The sequence below is a fragment of the Uranotaenia lowii genome, chromosome 3 (assembly GCF_029784155.1).
Source record: "Uranotaenia lowii strain MFRU-FL chromosome 3, ASM2978415v1, whole genome shotgun sequence".
NCBI classification, from domain to species: Eukaryota; Metazoa; Arthropoda; class Insecta; order Diptera; family Culicidae; genus Uranotaenia; species Uranotaenia lowii.
Genome location: NC_073693.1, coordinates 53,398,506 through 53,414,859, shown reverse-complemented (window position 1 = coordinate 53,414,859; position 16,354 = coordinate 53,398,506). Strand labels below are relative to the sequence as shown.

Genomic DNA, 16,354 nt, shown 5'->3' with positions numbered 1-16,354 from the left:
CTCACAACAGAATCCTGCATTATGAGCATTCGGCGCTTTATTGTTCGACGAGGGGCACCACTGGAAATCCATTCGGATAACGGAACCAACTTCCGTGGAGCCGGCAACATTCTCGAACAACAAATCGGCCAGTTTCAGGACGACTTAGCAGCAACCTTCACCAACACTCACACCAAGTGGGTCTTCATACCTCCAGGAACGCCTCACATGGGTGGGAGCTGGGAGCGTATGGTACGCTCAGTGAAAACGGCCATGGAAAAAAGCTTGTGCGCGGGACGGAAGCTCGACGACGAAGGCCTCAATACATTTGTGGTAGAAGCTGAAGGAGTCGTCAACTCCCGACCTCTGACATATTTACCATTGGATAGCGAGGAAGCTGAATCCCTGACGCCCAACCACTTTTTGCTAGGCAGTTCGAACGGCGTAAAGCAACCGAGCAAGCAATTTGTGGATGGAGCTGTAGCCCTGAAGAGCATCTGGAACCAGATAGAGTGCCAGCTGGACATGTTTTGGCGTCGTTGGGTCCGGGAATATCTACCCACTTTGACTCGTCGCACGAAGTGGTTCAACGAAGTTCAGGAGATCGGCGTGGGGAACTTGGTTGTAATTGTGAACGAAGCTAAGAGAAATGGGTGGGTGCGAGGTAGGGTTCTGGAAGTATTCCCCGGGGTAGACGGGAGAGTTCGCCATGCAGTAGTGCAAACAAATAGAGGGTTGTCAAGGCAATCGGTCAGTAGACTGGCAGTGTTGGATGTTGAGCTTATGGGTGACACGGATCCAAAGGCAGTCATCGGCCAGCGTCACGAGGGGGAGGATGTTGACATCGGCAACACTGCAAGCGTCGCTTTCGACGCGCCGCTTTCGACGCGCCGCTGTGAAATGCAGTTCAGTGGCGAGCGGATCAACTGACGTTTCTCCTGAACTGTCAGAGGATTGGCGGTCTCGCTCGCTCTCTTCTTCACGTCAGCCGAACGGACCGGGTGGAAAATTTGTTTACTGAAAACACGAGTGGTAAAAATTATAAAAGTTGAAGAAAATCTTTGTTTAAATACTTAAAAATAGTTTAATTTAGGTGTGCTTAGTGCTAGGAGGTTAGTACGGTAGGATTCCTGTTAAAAGTACGGATTGTTTAAGCAGTACCAGAACCTACGAAGTCTGACCGTGATCGGATTGAAGTTTAGCTTCTGAATAAAGGTTATTAAAGCTAGATTCGAACGAGGTTAACAAGTTGAAGCGCATGCACGTAGCCTACAATAAACAAGTTGTTCGGGCGCGAGACAACATATAAGAGAAAACTGTACAAACTGCTGTCAAAAATCAGCGTTTTTTCTCGATCCGCTCGCAACATTTATATTTGAGGTTTTCAGCTGAAACTTAAAAATTTAAGTAACAATAAAAATTTCCAATCTGTGATCTTTTGCGATTTGAATGCCTCAACGGAACATCCAGAATCTGAACCTGGATTTTGAATATTAATTCTGAATCTGAATTCTGAACCTGCAATCAAATTTACGAATTTCAATACGGTTTCTGAATCTGAATTCCAGATCAGAATTATAAATACAGACCCGTGTTCGTTTTTGGCAACGTTTGATTCGGGACACATCCGATTTTGGCACATGTGCCAACATCGAATGATTTTTTGGAACGACATTACCTTATAGTTTTCGCTTTAACAAGGCCAATATAAATTAGACAACCACCACGTTTTAACGTTCTAGAATGTTGATAAAATACGACAACAGCAAAAATTTAAAAACAATATTTAAAGTACTCAAATATGAAAAATAATGAAACCGTAATAAAATAAAATAAAAAACAACAAACACAAACAAATGACTTAAAATGACACAAAATATCTGAAAAATGATGGAGAATGTCAAAAATACTGTTTATACTGTTCGATAAAAAGTTACAAATTTGATTTGTAATCGTTTAAATTTAAACTTTCGATGATTAATTTCCTTTGGCGAGTCATGTAACTCAGTTGTTTAGACCCTAAATTTAATTCCTCTGATAATCCGATGCCAATCTGCGAGCTCTGTCGTAATTATTAATTATGAAATCAAGATTTGAACTATATAAAAATTTTGTTTGGTCCATGGGAAGTACCAAAAATCTTATTCTGTTATTTTCGCTATTTTTAGAACAACCATTAATCAAACTGTTATTATTTATCAGCTTCAAAAACTTTAACGAAATTTGAGCGAATTAACATGCGTGAACCTGCAATCATGTGCCAGATAGAAAAAAAACCTAATTAAATGATTGTTAAATGCAAAAGTGCTTTTCAGCATTAAAAGAGTTATTGAAAAGCACTCTGTAAGTAACATTTGATCCTTCGCACTGGTCGGTAGATTGATGAGAGGAATATGACGTTCAAACGTTTTTTTTTCTCTTATTTTACTCAGTCTTCCATTATAAAAATTGACAAACGTGTTCCTGGAATTTTAATTTGCTGCTGTCACCTTTCCATAGACTTGATATGAAAATCTTTAAAAATAGTAGGAGCAAAACTAAAATCCCTGTAGCTTCTTTCACGTGCATCAAGAGGCTTCACAATGTTCTACAAAGTTGTTCTTCAACTGAAAATATTGACGCACAGAAGTTTGAAATCTTTGATTTTTTTGAAAATTTTTGCTTATTTAGTGATAAAAAGTCGAATATGTTGATTTTGTGGCGAAGGAGGACAATAGAATAAATTTGTTATAACATTTTGAAGGTCAAGCTTAAGTAAAAAGCAAACGAAATCAAAAAAATTAAAGATGAATAATTTCTCCTTGAACGCTATCTCAAAAACCACTAGAGAACATCACAAAAATTTGCATATGTAAACATTACAATATCGGGTAACTTCGCTAAAAATTTCATCAATTTACATCCTTGCATTCAAAAGTGATTCACAAAACAAAGTGTTGCATTTTTTTACGAATACAGTCCTTGCCTTCGAAACTAAGAGTTTTTATGTTTTCATGCATTTAGAAATAGTAAAATAATAAACGATCCGTAAGTCTTAAATTAATTACTCTGACAATCAGCACAATTTAAACGGAAACAAGACAACTAACAACAGTCTTATAAACAAATTTTATAATCTTTCAAACTCAGATTGAAAATCAATACATATCACAATTTTTCTCTATCGTCCAAGTATAAGTAGGTATTTATATTTATAATTAAGATCGACATTTTTTAACATCCAAATTGTGAGTTCAAAAGAGTTTTTCTTCATTCAAACAAAAAATTCTGCATCAAGATTTTAATACAATAAACACATTTGCCCTGAGTTATCGAACAAGAAATGCTTACCATTTTTCAACAATGTTTTAAAGATTTATAAAAAAATGCTTTTGTACTTTTTTTTAGTTTCAATAACGGCGCCGACCACGTCCAAGTAGTAGTCAATAGATAGATTGAAATAGAGAGAAAGAAGCTCAGATATAAATTTCATTTTTTTAACAGAAAAGAGAATAGAATTAAAATGTGGAAATTTTCGAAATGTCCAAATGAGGGATCCAAGTTTGGAACTTTGACCTAAGCAAATCATGGATTAAAATATAAAATTATTACCGCAGGTTTGATGGATGATAAATATTCTGCCTCGAATTTCATGTTTTCGTATAAATTATGTATTCCGTTTGAGTTTTTAAAAATTCTGGTCCAAGAAGAAATTGCAAGATTATAAAGAAAAAAAAACATTTGTGAAACATGTATGGAAATTTACCCTATACCATTTTCCAGATTTCTAACATAACATTTACAAAAAACTTCGAAGGATTATCCCTGCTTAGCTTTTATTCAAACTTCTTTAAAAGGAATGTAATTTTTCGATACAGTTAATACACAGTTCAAAAAATAAACAATTTATTCAAAACATTTGGAAAATTTTCAAAGCTAGTTTTGAAAAAGTTATATGAAGTCAATTTTCAGAATAATAAAGAAACCTCCAAAGTTTTGAATTCGACTTGAGAGATTTGGTAAATTTCATTTCATGAACCTTTGAGGGCAAAATTTATTTTGAGTTTTTTGGAAAACTCTGAAATGTCGGAGTTTCTTCTAATATCAATTGGGTAGCAATATGTATGTTTAGTTGATAAGTTGATTAAGCTGTAGAACCACACAATAAAGGCAGTGACATCTGGTGGATAGAAGAAGTTCCTTTATTGCACAAATTCGTAGATCCTTATTCAAGTTTAATCGTCCGTTCTCTGTGGTTTGTTTTAGCATAGAGCCAGTTGCGTATAAAACGTATTCGAGCCATAATTTATTTGATAAATTCAAAAATATTTCGAGTTTTGTTGGAAAAAAGACTTACCATCAATGTATGGACCAAGGCCATTGTCCATTGTACAATCCGAAGAACGGTTGACTCAAAGTCCTTTAAAAGTTATCCAAAATTGATCCCCCTGGGCCATCTCGATGACCTGCCGAAGTGTGTAGATTTAGATCTCTCGATCCTGTCCCACTACACTGGAAAACACTTTCTTGATCAATCCCCCGAAACGGCGTTCCTCCGGAAGTTGTTTATCCGAGGAGCTTTTGAGCCGCGAACCCGCACTAAACTCGCACAAATATTATCGAAACCGAACCGATTTGCACAAAAACCATAAGCCCGAATCGAAACATACGCCATCCACTCGCTGCCCCACTGTACCATTCCACTTTTATTTTGTGAATTTCCTTCACACCGACCACTAAAAATTCGCCATCATTGAGAAGGCAATATTAATAAAAGAAAAAAAAATTCACGGCCCAAATGGCAAAAATGGATTCCTTTAACCCAAAAGCAGGCGAGGCACACTTCACTAGCTAATAGCACATCGCGTTCTAATGGAAAAATTATATTCGTTCAAACGCTCCAGATTCGGGACACACGGTTCCTCTGGAAAGTTTTCACCAACTTCGTACCCCGGGTTGGGAAACGCGAAACAGGGCCCCAATCTCGAGGGCAACTTTTGGAACACCGTAAAAACCGGTTTCGGTTCCAAAAATTCACAATCTTTTCATTATATTCCTCTGCGCTGCTGGTGCTTTTTCTCTCGAACAAACCACTCTGAACCGAACTCACTGGGTGACAACTTTTCCGCAGCAGCATGAGCATCGCGCAGTCCGACAGACTCCGACATCGAAATCGCATCAAAAAAGGAAAATCGCGAAATGATTCCGGTGACGGTTGAGTGACGCTTGCGTGACGTCTAGAACCGTCAGGGTTGCACGCTCCTGATATAAAACTTAAGTTCGGGTTTTATAGAACATTCTGCATGGTCCTTGCCGATAAAGCGAAAAACGAGAGAAAAAAAGTTAAAAAGATTTCGACTTTTCTAGAAAAGATCAATAAATTGAGGTCTCTGCAGAGTGAGCATGTGTTCCATATTGCAATGTGGCGAGATTTACTTACTTAATGTTTCCGCGCCGATCCTCCGGTGCATAGGGCCGTGGTAAAAGACCTCCACTGTTGGCGATCTGGAGCCAGCGTCTTCACTTGGTCCCAGTCAAGACTCTCGTCGACAGTTCGTATTTCGGCGGCTAGGGTTCGCCGCCCCGAGTTTCTGGGTCTGCCTCTTCTTCGATGTCCTTCTGGATTCCATTCAAGCGCCTCTCTGCACTGCAAATCTCGTTCTCATCTTTTCGCAGCGTGTGCCCAATCCATCTCCACTTAGTGCACGCGGTGCGATGCTAACTGGCAAATCGGAATTAATGCGGCGAACCACATTTGATGTAAATGTATGTGAATCTCAAGTTCGCATAGGTCGCGTTCAGGAAAAAAAAGTCAACTAACAATGAAGAACCCAACTCATGAATCGAACTATGTGTTTAACCTCGGTCAAACTTAATTTTGCGTTTGGAAAAAGGAGCGTGCATGCCGCTTTGTTTTGTTTACTTTTCTTGTGCAAACCATCGCAGGTCAGGTCCAATAGTTCGACAGTTTTTCGATTCATTTTACTTTATTCATCTGATAAATCGAAATAGCTAATCAAAAGCTAATATCTCTAGTCCAAGCCGTCGTTAACCGGAACTCAACGATGCCGTTGGTCTTCAAGTTGGAACGTTTCCCCAACGTTTGCCGCAGCTGCTTGCAGCCGAAGGCTCGCGACGAGCTGGTGTCCCTCGAGAGCCGACTGGAGCGGTTCCAGCAGCAGCGCTTGATCGATCTCATGGACGAAATGACATTCCACATTCCGGAGGTTAGTTGACGTTTTGGTTTTTTTGGGAATTTTTTCAACAGATTTTTGAATTTTTTAGGAAATGGAATATCTGGTTCCCAGCGGCATCTGTTCTGGATGCTTAGAACAGCTGCAAGAGTTTTTGGATTACAGGCAACGAATAACTTGCGTTACGAAGTTTATGTTAGCGCTGGCTCACATTAAGAATGGTGATACCACGACTATGGAAGAATTATTTTCGGAAAGCGATTCCGGGCTTTTGGAAACGCTTAACCGACTAAAGATAGTTGAGAAATCGAGCCTGGAGCTGGAAGAACTACTTGCTGAGTTTTCTCGGTACGATATAAACTCGATCATGAATGTAAAAAAAGAGGTGGGCGAAGAGGAATGTTTAGATTTTAGCATAATGGATGGTTCCGACCTTAAGGTTGAGATCGACGATGGAGAAATGATCGTCGAATATCTGGAATCGGCAATTCAGAAGAAACGCAGAAAGCGTAAACCGAGACATTTAATGTTCACAGCTAAGAAAAGAGGACGTCCGAGAAAAGATTTATCAGAAACTGATGGCGCGTCACCACCAAAACCAAATCTAGAAGCAACAGAAGTATATCAGGAAATGTATGGAGAGGATTCCAACGAAAACGTTACGTTCGATCAGGCCTCTAACGATTCGGACCAACATGAAGAGCGCGAAGTAGCGGAAACGATGGTTGGACCTCAATTTCAGGATGATTCGGATGACGATTTTCAGCTGGATGAAGCACTCTTATCCGAAAGCCGACAGCGAAAGATTCGCGAGAAGACAGGACCTCTACAGCAATGCCCTAAGTGCAAGTTCAGAACGTGCTTCTCGCGAACTTTTGAACTGCACATGGCCAAACATGCAAGGAGAGCTTTACCGTTTTGTTGTCGTCGATGCGATATAGTGTTCGAGAGTCGCGTCGAATTAGTCAGGCACAAACGATCGGAGCACCGGGATTTTATCTGCGATACTTGTGGGTTATCATTCCAACAGAAATTCGGACTCGAAACTCATCGAAAGCGGCACGGAAATGTGCGCCAGTTTAAGTGCGATTACTGTCCGATGGAATACTTTACCAAACCGGAAAAATCGCTACATATGAAACAGGTCCATTTGAATGCGTTCTTGGCGAACTGTCCGCACTGTGGTCTTGCCTTCAAAACCAAATCCACCCTGAATCAACACCTGAAAACACATGATAATCAGCGAACCCACACCTGCGCTGTTTGTGGTTTCGGATTCAAATCGTATACCCACCTCAATCGACACATCAAGGCAGTCCATCAGGATGTGCGTTTCAACTGCGAACATTGTGAGGTTTCCTACGGCCGGAAGGATAAGTTAAGGATGCATATGGAGAAAGTCCATAATGTAGGAACTTCTCACCAAAAGAGGGAAGCTGCAGTTAATAAAACATTTCCTTTATATATTTTTCAGATTCAAACTTATTTCGTGTGCGAAATTTGCCTACAGTCCTACCCTACCAACAAAAAGCTGGATGAACATAAAGTCCATCATGATAATCCAAAACCGTTGCAATGTGGCACCTGTTTAGCGGCTCACTTGACGCAGGAAGAGTTTGACCAACACCTTTGTATTTCATATCAGTTAGTTCCTTCCTTGATTCTATTTTTGGACGCAAATGAATCTTAAAATTCATCTCGTTTCTTTCAGAGAAAATTACTTGTGCTGCGGAAGAGATTTCAAGTTTCACTTTTACTACAACAAGCACATGTTTCTGGAGCATGGAATGAAAACAAACGTTCGAGTCAAACCGAAGCAAGGAGTGTTGTTGGGCCAGTACAGAGCCATGAGGGTAAGTGAGCTTATCGTAGTCGAATAGGAACGAATTGTTATACTTTGTTTTCCACTTCCAATAGAAACAGGCCGAGCGTTGCCCTCGCTGCGGACAGGAATTCGCGACCCGTAATCTCAAAAAGCAACACATGCTAAGCTGCCATGGTACATCGACTGTCACGATCGGGACCGAACAACAACCCGACGGCAGTCAACCGGTGGTGTTGCTAGATCCAAGCACCCTGGACACAACAACTGAGGAGATCGTCGAGGTTTCAACAACCACCTCGAGTGCGCTTCTGGCCACCATAGCTCAGCCACCGCCGGTTACGTACGAGATCGAGTACATTGACCAGTACGACGGGAAAGGAACGCCGGAGTGAAATCCTTTGCCAGATTGTAATGTAAGTAGATAAGTAAGTTTTGAAAATAAACTTTGTAGTGGAAGCGATATCCTTCGAAAGGATATCGTTATTTTCAAAAGTAAGCACAACAAACGGAAATTTGTGTTGATTGTGAAAGGCCATCTGAATTAGAGAACAACCGATACAGGTAGTTTTAAATTAGTTGAGATTAAGTCTTTTACTCAGAATCTTTAAATTTGCATTGCCTCCCGTTTCTAATAAGTTTTTACCTTTTACGAGTGTTTGCTGTTCAAACAATTCGAATAGGAATAACTTCTCTCTAGTCGCTCGAAGCGACATCTCGTGTTTACTAGCGGTGAAATCACATTGGCAAACGCACAGCTTTTACACACTCAAAATTAGTGTCACCTTAATTGTACGTGGTCCATAGAGGTATGTTGCCTCCTCGTGGTGCAGGCTGATGAGCTGTTAATACACAGGCGAATGTTTTCAGGTCGGCAGTCAAACAGGGCTTTCATATTGCAAACTACTGCTCCTAAAGCGACAACTGTAAATCGCATTAACCCTCATCCGTCCCAGATTTTTTTTCCCGTAACAGTCCCTGGAGTGACAATTTGACACTCTTGACTTAAACCAATATATCTCTCTTTAGTTTCCCATCCGATTTTTACAAAATTTATATTTTTGGAAACCTCGCAATGCGTAACAACATTCAATTTTACATTATTCAAAGTCTAAAAAAATCCGAAAAACACATGCATCGGAAAAAAATCTGTAGATCAGGTATGAAATGCTATAAAAAAAATCACTGAGTGCCCAAGAATGCTGAAATTAGAAGCTACCTTGCACTTAGAGATCTTTGGTTAAAGTTAATAAATTACAATAATAATTTAAATTATTTCTCTTCGATACCTGGTGCGATTGCTTTTAACAATGTTTGAGAAATTTTTTATTCTCATTTTGAGTTACCTTCCCTTAGTGTGTAACAAAGGTAAACATACAACATAACAACAAAAACTTTTCGCAAAAAGTTTTGGTGGGGTGGTGCATTGCACGAAAAAAAATCGGCTCATTTTTTCAGAAGTTCAACTGCGGACATGACCATATTCAATTTACAAAAATTTCCGGACGTTTGCCGGTTATGTCTCAAGCCAGAGTCGAAAGTGTTTATGGTATCGCTAGATAGTTCGCTTTCGTCATCGGAAGCTGATCAACCTTCGATTGGAAGGTTTATCCGTGATCTTACTTATTCGGTTCCGAAGGTAAGTTGTAAACTGTTACTTTGCATTTGGTATACTTAAATACTTTAAATTCCATAGTAGGAAAACTATTAACAATAATATTGATAAACTTATAAACATGAGTATTGAGTAGGGTAATTGAACTTCCGGAAGAAAAGATAAAATTCGGTAGCATATTTCTACTGGGAAAATAGTATTCCATGTTCCGAAAGAGTTCATGGAAGCATCCATCCTTAAGGAAACATATCCAGATAAAAGATCGATTATAGAAAACAGCTTAAAATCTATTCACAGTTTCTAAAGACTTTTAACAAAAATGTACATTAATTTGTTTGTTTTTTTTAGCACAAGGATGAATTGCTTCCAAAATCCGTGTGCAGTCCTTGCCTGCAAGAATTGCAACGATTCTACACCTATCGATCTCAACTGGACCTAACGCAGCGTTTCATGGAAGCGCTGGTTGATCTTAAACTGGCTGACTCAAAGTCGCTGATAAAGCTTTTCAACGATCACAAAGGTGATTTGAATGATCTCTTCCGGGAGCTTTCGCTCAGCAGCAAACAGGAGCCTACAGTTCAGGATTTGTTGGAAGAATTTCCCCAGTATGATTTTGCATGCTCGGAAAATGATTTAGTCAAACGAAGTCGGCAAGCCGTAGTCGAAATTAAAGTGGAAGTAGAGAAAGATTTGAGCGATCATGATGATGGCCTTTCGGCTTCTGACGACGAAGATAGGGATCCGGATTATGCTGGTCCCAATGAAGGAGCTTCCAGTGACGAAGAGTACCAAACAAAAATCAAAACGGAAGTGGTTATCTGCGAGTCTTCAATTGGCAGAGATGACGCTTCAAGCGATGAAGGTTCCGACGAGGACGATGAACCCCTGAGTAGATTGAGATACAAAGAAGATCAAGTCGCCAAATTGATTAGTTTGGTTGACGAAAAGAGCAATACGGGTGGGCTCAGATGTGATAGGCTTCTCGATGAGCCTTGGGCTTGCGACAGGGAGAATTGTAAATTCGTAACTAAGTATAGGGCGGCTATTGGAAAGCACAAGGCGCACCACGAACGCCGAGATCATCGCTCGTATCCGTGTTTGCAGTGCGATGAAGTTTTCCCCACGTGGGCCCTAATGAAGAAGCACAGCTACGATCACCCGTCCAACAATGTTACTTGCAAAATTTGCGGAAGCGTTATCAAATACGCCACAGCTCTAAGAGCTCATATGCAACGGCATGAAAAGGCGAAAAAGTTTTCTTGCGAATACTGCGACTACACTACGAACACCATTATGTCGCTCAAGTCGCACATCAGTGTGCACAACAAAATCAACTGGAAATACAAATGCGAAATCTGTGGATCGCCGTTCAGATCGTAGGTTTTTTGTTGTTGCTAGTAAATCGTTTTAATGAAAAGAAATCATTATTTTAGGAGAGCCGCCTTGAAACAGCACATGAATACGCACAATGGGGACCCAAAATTCCTCTGCAATGTTTGCGGTAAAAATTTTACTACGCGAACACAAATGCGTCGACACAATGCCGTTGTGCATGAGGCAAAAAAGATCAAATGCGACCATTGCGAGAAAACGTTCGACAGGAGGCTTACCCTGCGGGACCACATGGAGCACGTTCATGGGGTATTGCGTTTGATAGTCTTACAATAGGTCTTTCAAAACTGACCCCAATTTTTTTGCCGTAGATTCAAACCCGCTTCATTTGCGACATCTGTCTGCAGCTGTTCTTCAGTCAGGAAGCGCTGGATTCGCACAAGATAAGGCACGATTTCCCGAAGGAGCACGAGTGTCCGGTGTGCTTGCAAGTTTATCCAACCACCCAGCAGATGCAGGAACATCTGTGCATTAGTTACCGGGACAATTATATCTGCTGCAATCGAGATCATCGGCATCACATAATGTTCAACAAGCACATGTTCATGGAGCACGGGGAGGTTACGAACGCTCGGGTCAAACCGATTCCGGGAGCGCTGCTCGGGACTATTAGAGCAAAGCGGGTATGTACTGTCGGGGTTAAGAGCCATGAACCTAGGTGATATATTTTATGATCCACAGGCTACGATCCAACGATGCATGGAATGCAACATCCTTTTCAAATCGAGATCTTTCAAACGGAAACATTTGGCAAAAGGTTGCGAAAACGACAAAGAATTGATTGGAATGGTTTCGCCCGAAGAAATTCTGTAAGTTCCTCTAACCACGTAACAGCAATCAACAAGTCACCTATATTTTAAATTTTCTTCTAGACAAACCGTACTACAACCTTCATCCCATAACGACGACAACGATGATGGTAGCTGCGATGACGATTCTCCGAAGGAAGCTGCCGAAGGGGCCGCAAAGGGCAAGGGCAGGAAGGGTCGACCTGGTAAGGACAAAGCTCCGGTGGACTGCCTGTGCAACATCTGTGGCAAAAAGTTCCGGCTGCTGGTCCAGCTAACGCGCCACATCGAACGGGTCCATGACCGAAAACCACCCACCTGCGAAACGTGTGGAGAACGATTCCGCACCCAGCACAAGCTACGGGTTCACTACGAACGAGCCCATGGTGTAAGTGGAAAAATCGGAATAAGTCATCTGGTTATTACTGATATCGATCATATTTTAAAGGTTCAAACTCGTTTCCTGTGCGACATCTGTTTGTTGCGGCTCTTCAGCCAGGAAGCGTTGGATGCTCACCGGTATCGCCACGACAATCCAAAGGAGCTGGAGTGTGGCCACTGTTTGAACTCGTTCACGACCGCGGAGGCTATGAGTGGTCACGTTTGCATCACTTATAGGTATGCTTTTGAGATAATTTGGCTAATAAAGCTTTTACTCATACTAGCCAACGATTTTCCAGGGAAAACTACATCTGCTGTGAGGTTGATTTTCGGCACCACAAAGGTTACAACAAGCACCAGCTGGAGGTGCACGAGCAGAAAACCAACGTTCGAGTGAAACCGGTTCCGGGTGTGCTTCTGGGAATAGAAAAGCCGAGAAAGGTAACTTCAACTTATTTGAGAAAGAACTTGCCGCCAACGGAGGTCTTTGCTTTCCTCTTTTTTTTCAGCCCCGTGTGGACCGTTGTCGACCATGCAATTTGACATTCCCAACCCGTTGGTTGAAAATTAAACATTCGAGAATATGCACTGCAAGCCAGCAGCTGCTAGAAGATAGCGATTTGCAATAGAACGTTTCGGCGATTGAAATAACTTTTTTCGGATGAAATTTTGGTTGTACTGTACCTATGAAGGAACTTCAGGACTAGTATCGCCAACGAGGAGAGGATATCGCCGATGCACTTAGATCAACAATAGATGATTGACCTGTTGAAATGTTCTTAGTAACTTGTGAGTCGTGAGGATAATGTTATTCGTCGTTGGTCTTTGGTTTCGTTGGAATATTTGATCCAGCTTGAACAACCTCTCTTTCAGATTCAGAAATGGTTTGTAAAAAGTCACAAAAAAAACTCTCAGCGACATATAAACATCAACACAAGTTTAAATTCTTATCAGAAACGTGCTTGCGGTTGTCTAGAATAACCCGGTCTAAACGATCAATGAAGAGGAAGAAAATTCGAACTCTTAGAAGAGTGTATGATAATCAAAATACAGGAATAAACTTGTAAAATAAAAGAAATATCAACGTGATGATTGAAAAAGAAACGACCAGAAGTCTTAAAAATATTAAGGCATTTTCAGCCTCACATAACACTGCTCATTAAGCGAAAAAAATGTGTCAGAGAAACCGAAAGAAATTGAATTCGAACTACCCTCCATTTTTTTTTGCAACGACACTTAGCAAAGCCTTCAAACGTATTTACACATACGAGACAAGAAGCCTGGACAAACTCGCTAGAAGCGGCATTCAAAGACATGAAATCCAACATATTACGCACTAAGTGATGAAGTTACCAAAAAGTAGAACTAGGTAATAGAATGCCAAGAAACTGAAACTGAACGTAATCCAGCTGGTTGGCGTCAAATGTTGTTTTTGCAATAAAAGCGTACACTTTCAATGTGCAGGATTGAGTCCATCGCACCACAAACCCAAAGGCCACCACTGGCTTTGCGAAGAATGCATCAAGTTGCTGATGATCCCTATGTTCAAGCTCTTCATGCGTGTTACGAAATCAAGTTTGGCGACGTTAAAAAGCACGCTTCTATTTTGGCTCAAGTCTAAGCTGACCTCTCCGAGGTCCATGCGAGACTAGCAAAAAAATTCTAAAACCCGTCCGAACGTCTCAGCTACTCAAGTTAGCCCCTGGCCATCGCACGACAGGATAAATATTCGGACAAAGTATTGCTTCTGCTGCTTTGACGAACTCGGACACACCGAACTTCTAACTCTGATACTTAGAATTTTTGATGGTTTACTTAGGCTCGCCACCTGGATGCGATGTATTGGGCATTTTGCAGATCTTGGAACCATTCGAACCAGTGGCGCTGATTCCAGCCAGCGTCATCAACCGCCGATTTTCTCCTGCCTACATCAATAGGTAAGTATGAGTCATGTTTGAGAACCGCCCTATTACGTGAAGTATTTCAATTCCCAGCCGCTCCAACATAACCTAATGCTAACGAAGCTGGTTTCCCTAATACTGTCGCTGCGTACGTTTGAGTTTAAAGAGCTAACGAATTTTAAGTAGACCCCAAGGATAAACAGACCAATTAAAGGACCCCCACCCCCCTTACTGTTATCAACCATATAGCCATTTCCTTTTCGACATGTGCGAATGGTCGAAGCAATGTGGCTGGTTGACAGATCGATGCGACATCCATAGCAGTTCTATCAGCGATCGACTGACCAGGCCGCTGACACAGGCACATCCCTCCAGGCCCGACACTTCGAAGCTGACACTCTGGCTGTTAGGCCTCGTTTTCACAAAATTTCTTCTTCTTCTTCTTCTTCTTCTTATAATCGAGTCTTCCGTCGGAGGACTCTAATTGTAGGGCTCAGTTGCGAGACTATATTGCCCTGTGATTTTGTCGAACATATTTTGTACGTTGTGTGCATTTGAATCACCAAATCGTTCTATGCAGATATCTCCAGTACCGGATAACAATAGTTAATGAAAGTAATTTAAAATGCAATTTTTGAAACTGGATAAAACTTGTTTTTTTTTTTTTACTGTAATTTTTTCTTTATATATATATATTTGTGCATTTTTTTTTCCTTCTGGTAATTATTCTTTTTTTAATTAAATGTCTGCTCTAATCTCTTTCAGGAATTTACAAATTTCTTTAAAATTATCTAAATCTTTCGTGTTGAATAGATCTATGAGTTTACCAAATTTATTATTGAAATTATATTTGTTTCTAATTAGATTGTGTTTACTACAATGTAAGATAATATGTTCGCTATTCTCTGGTACATGACAATTTTCGCAATCACCGTTTTCAACGATTTTTATTTTAGCCTTCCAATATGTAGACCAATCATGGCCTGTTAGTAGTCTATTTAGCATTCTTGTTTCTTCATTAGTGAGATGTTTATTGTGGAACCAGGGTTTCTTCTCCACAGTGGATTGAAATTGGTAAAATAGTTTACCTTTGTGTTCTGAATATTCCCGGTACCACAAGTTCGTTTTTGTAATCATATCATTCTTAAAAAAGTTATAGGCATCACTGAGCAAGATCGAGTTTTCAATGGTTCTAGTTTCATTTAGTCCTGCTTTGGCTAGAGCATCCGCGATATCATTTCCCTTTATGTTAATGTGGCTCGGAATCCATTGCAATGAACAGTGCCATTTTTGTGAAAGGTCAATTATTTGTCTAATAAGCTCTGAGGATTTCTCAGAGTGTATTCCTGTTTGAATTATTTGGCAAGCTGATTTGGAATCCGTGTAGATAACCGAATTTTCAATCTGATCTTCTCCTATTTTTGTTAGTGCTGTGTGAATAGCCAGAATTTCAGCAGTTGTGATACAAGTTTCGTTGTTGAGTTTAAATGAAAATCTAGATCTGTTGTATTCCGCGTAGATACCGATCCCACATGTTTGGCCTTCTTTTGAGGCATCAGTGAAAACTTTAGGTCTGTTTTTAAATTTCCCGTTCATGACAAACAGCACGGCTTGCTTAAGTTTGAAGGGATTTGTATTAGCTTTGGAATTAATTATCATTTCAAGTTCTGTATGTACATCTATTGTGTTAATTGGGAAATGTATTTTAACTAGCGGAGAGATTGAATCGAAGATATGTTTGAAATTGCAAAACATTTTTTCTAAGTATGTTAAATCAGTAGGGACAATGTTGTAATTTAAAAGTTTTAATTGCTGGGCTATTGCGTTATCAAAATGAAAGTATCTAGATATTTCTTTGCATATTATAAAATCTTGTCTTAAGTGAACCGGTTGTTGTGCAGCTATGGCCATTAATGAATTGACTGGAGTTGTTCTGGTGCAGCCTGTTATTTTTCGAAGGCATTGGTTGTTTATGATATTTAATATGTTTTTATTGGTCTTTCTAGCGTTGTTATGGATACAAGCACCGTATTCTAGTATACTGCGGAAAATTGCTACATAAATAGTAATCATCGTCTGCGGATGAGCTCCTGTTTTTAAATTCGAAATAACTTTGATCATGTTGAGTCGGTCTATTATTTTACATTTTGTATTTTTAATGTGTTCTCCGAAGCTAAAATATCTGTCTAACGTTATTCCTAAATACTTATGTGACTTAACTGTTTCAACCAAATTTCCATTTATTGATAGCTGCAGAATGTTATTGCTTTTCTGAAAGAGAATTACTTTTGTTTTGTCTGGGT

General features: G+C 40.2%; 2 protein-coding genes across 3 annotated transcripts; both read left to right on the top strand.

Moving 5' to 3' along the window:
* The first annotated feature begins 5,886 nt into the window (after positions 1-5,886).
* Positions 5,887-8,458, top strand: LOC129754969 (zinc finger protein 652-like). The gene is made up of 5 exons (XM_055751242.1): positions 5,887-6,185; positions 6,244-7,560; positions 7,627-7,796; positions 7,864-8,005; positions 8,070-8,458. Exons 1-5 carry the CDS (start codon positions 6,024-6,026, stop codon positions 8,367-8,369), a joined length of 2,091 nt encoding a protein of 696 aa, XP_055607217.1. The 5' UTR covers positions 5,887-6,023; the 3' UTR covers positions 8,370-8,458.
* A 904-nt stretch (positions 8,459-9,362) lies between these two features.
* LOC129754728 (zinc finger protein 60-like) lies at positions 9,363-13,198 on the top strand. 2 transcript variants are annotated; one of them, XR_008739073.1, is made up of 10 exons: positions 9,363-9,613; positions 9,938-10,965; positions 11,023-11,230; positions 11,293-11,604; positions 11,663-11,790; positions 11,854-12,157; positions 12,218-12,387; positions 12,450-12,591; positions 12,660-12,939; positions 13,024-13,198. XR_008739073.1 is itself a non-coding variant. In XM_055750943.1 (9 exons), exons 1-9 carry the CDS (start codon positions 9,449-9,451, stop codon positions 12,777-12,779), a joined length of 2,577 nt encoding a protein of 858 aa, XP_055606918.1. In that variant the 5' UTR covers positions 9,363-9,448; the 3' UTR covers positions 12,780-13,198. The 2 variants fall into 2 exon arrangements, 1 of the variants encoding a protein (XP_055606918.1); XM_055750943.1 differs by having other exon boundaries at positions 12,660-13,198.
* The last annotated feature ends 3,156 nt before the right edge of the window (positions 13,199-16,354 follow it).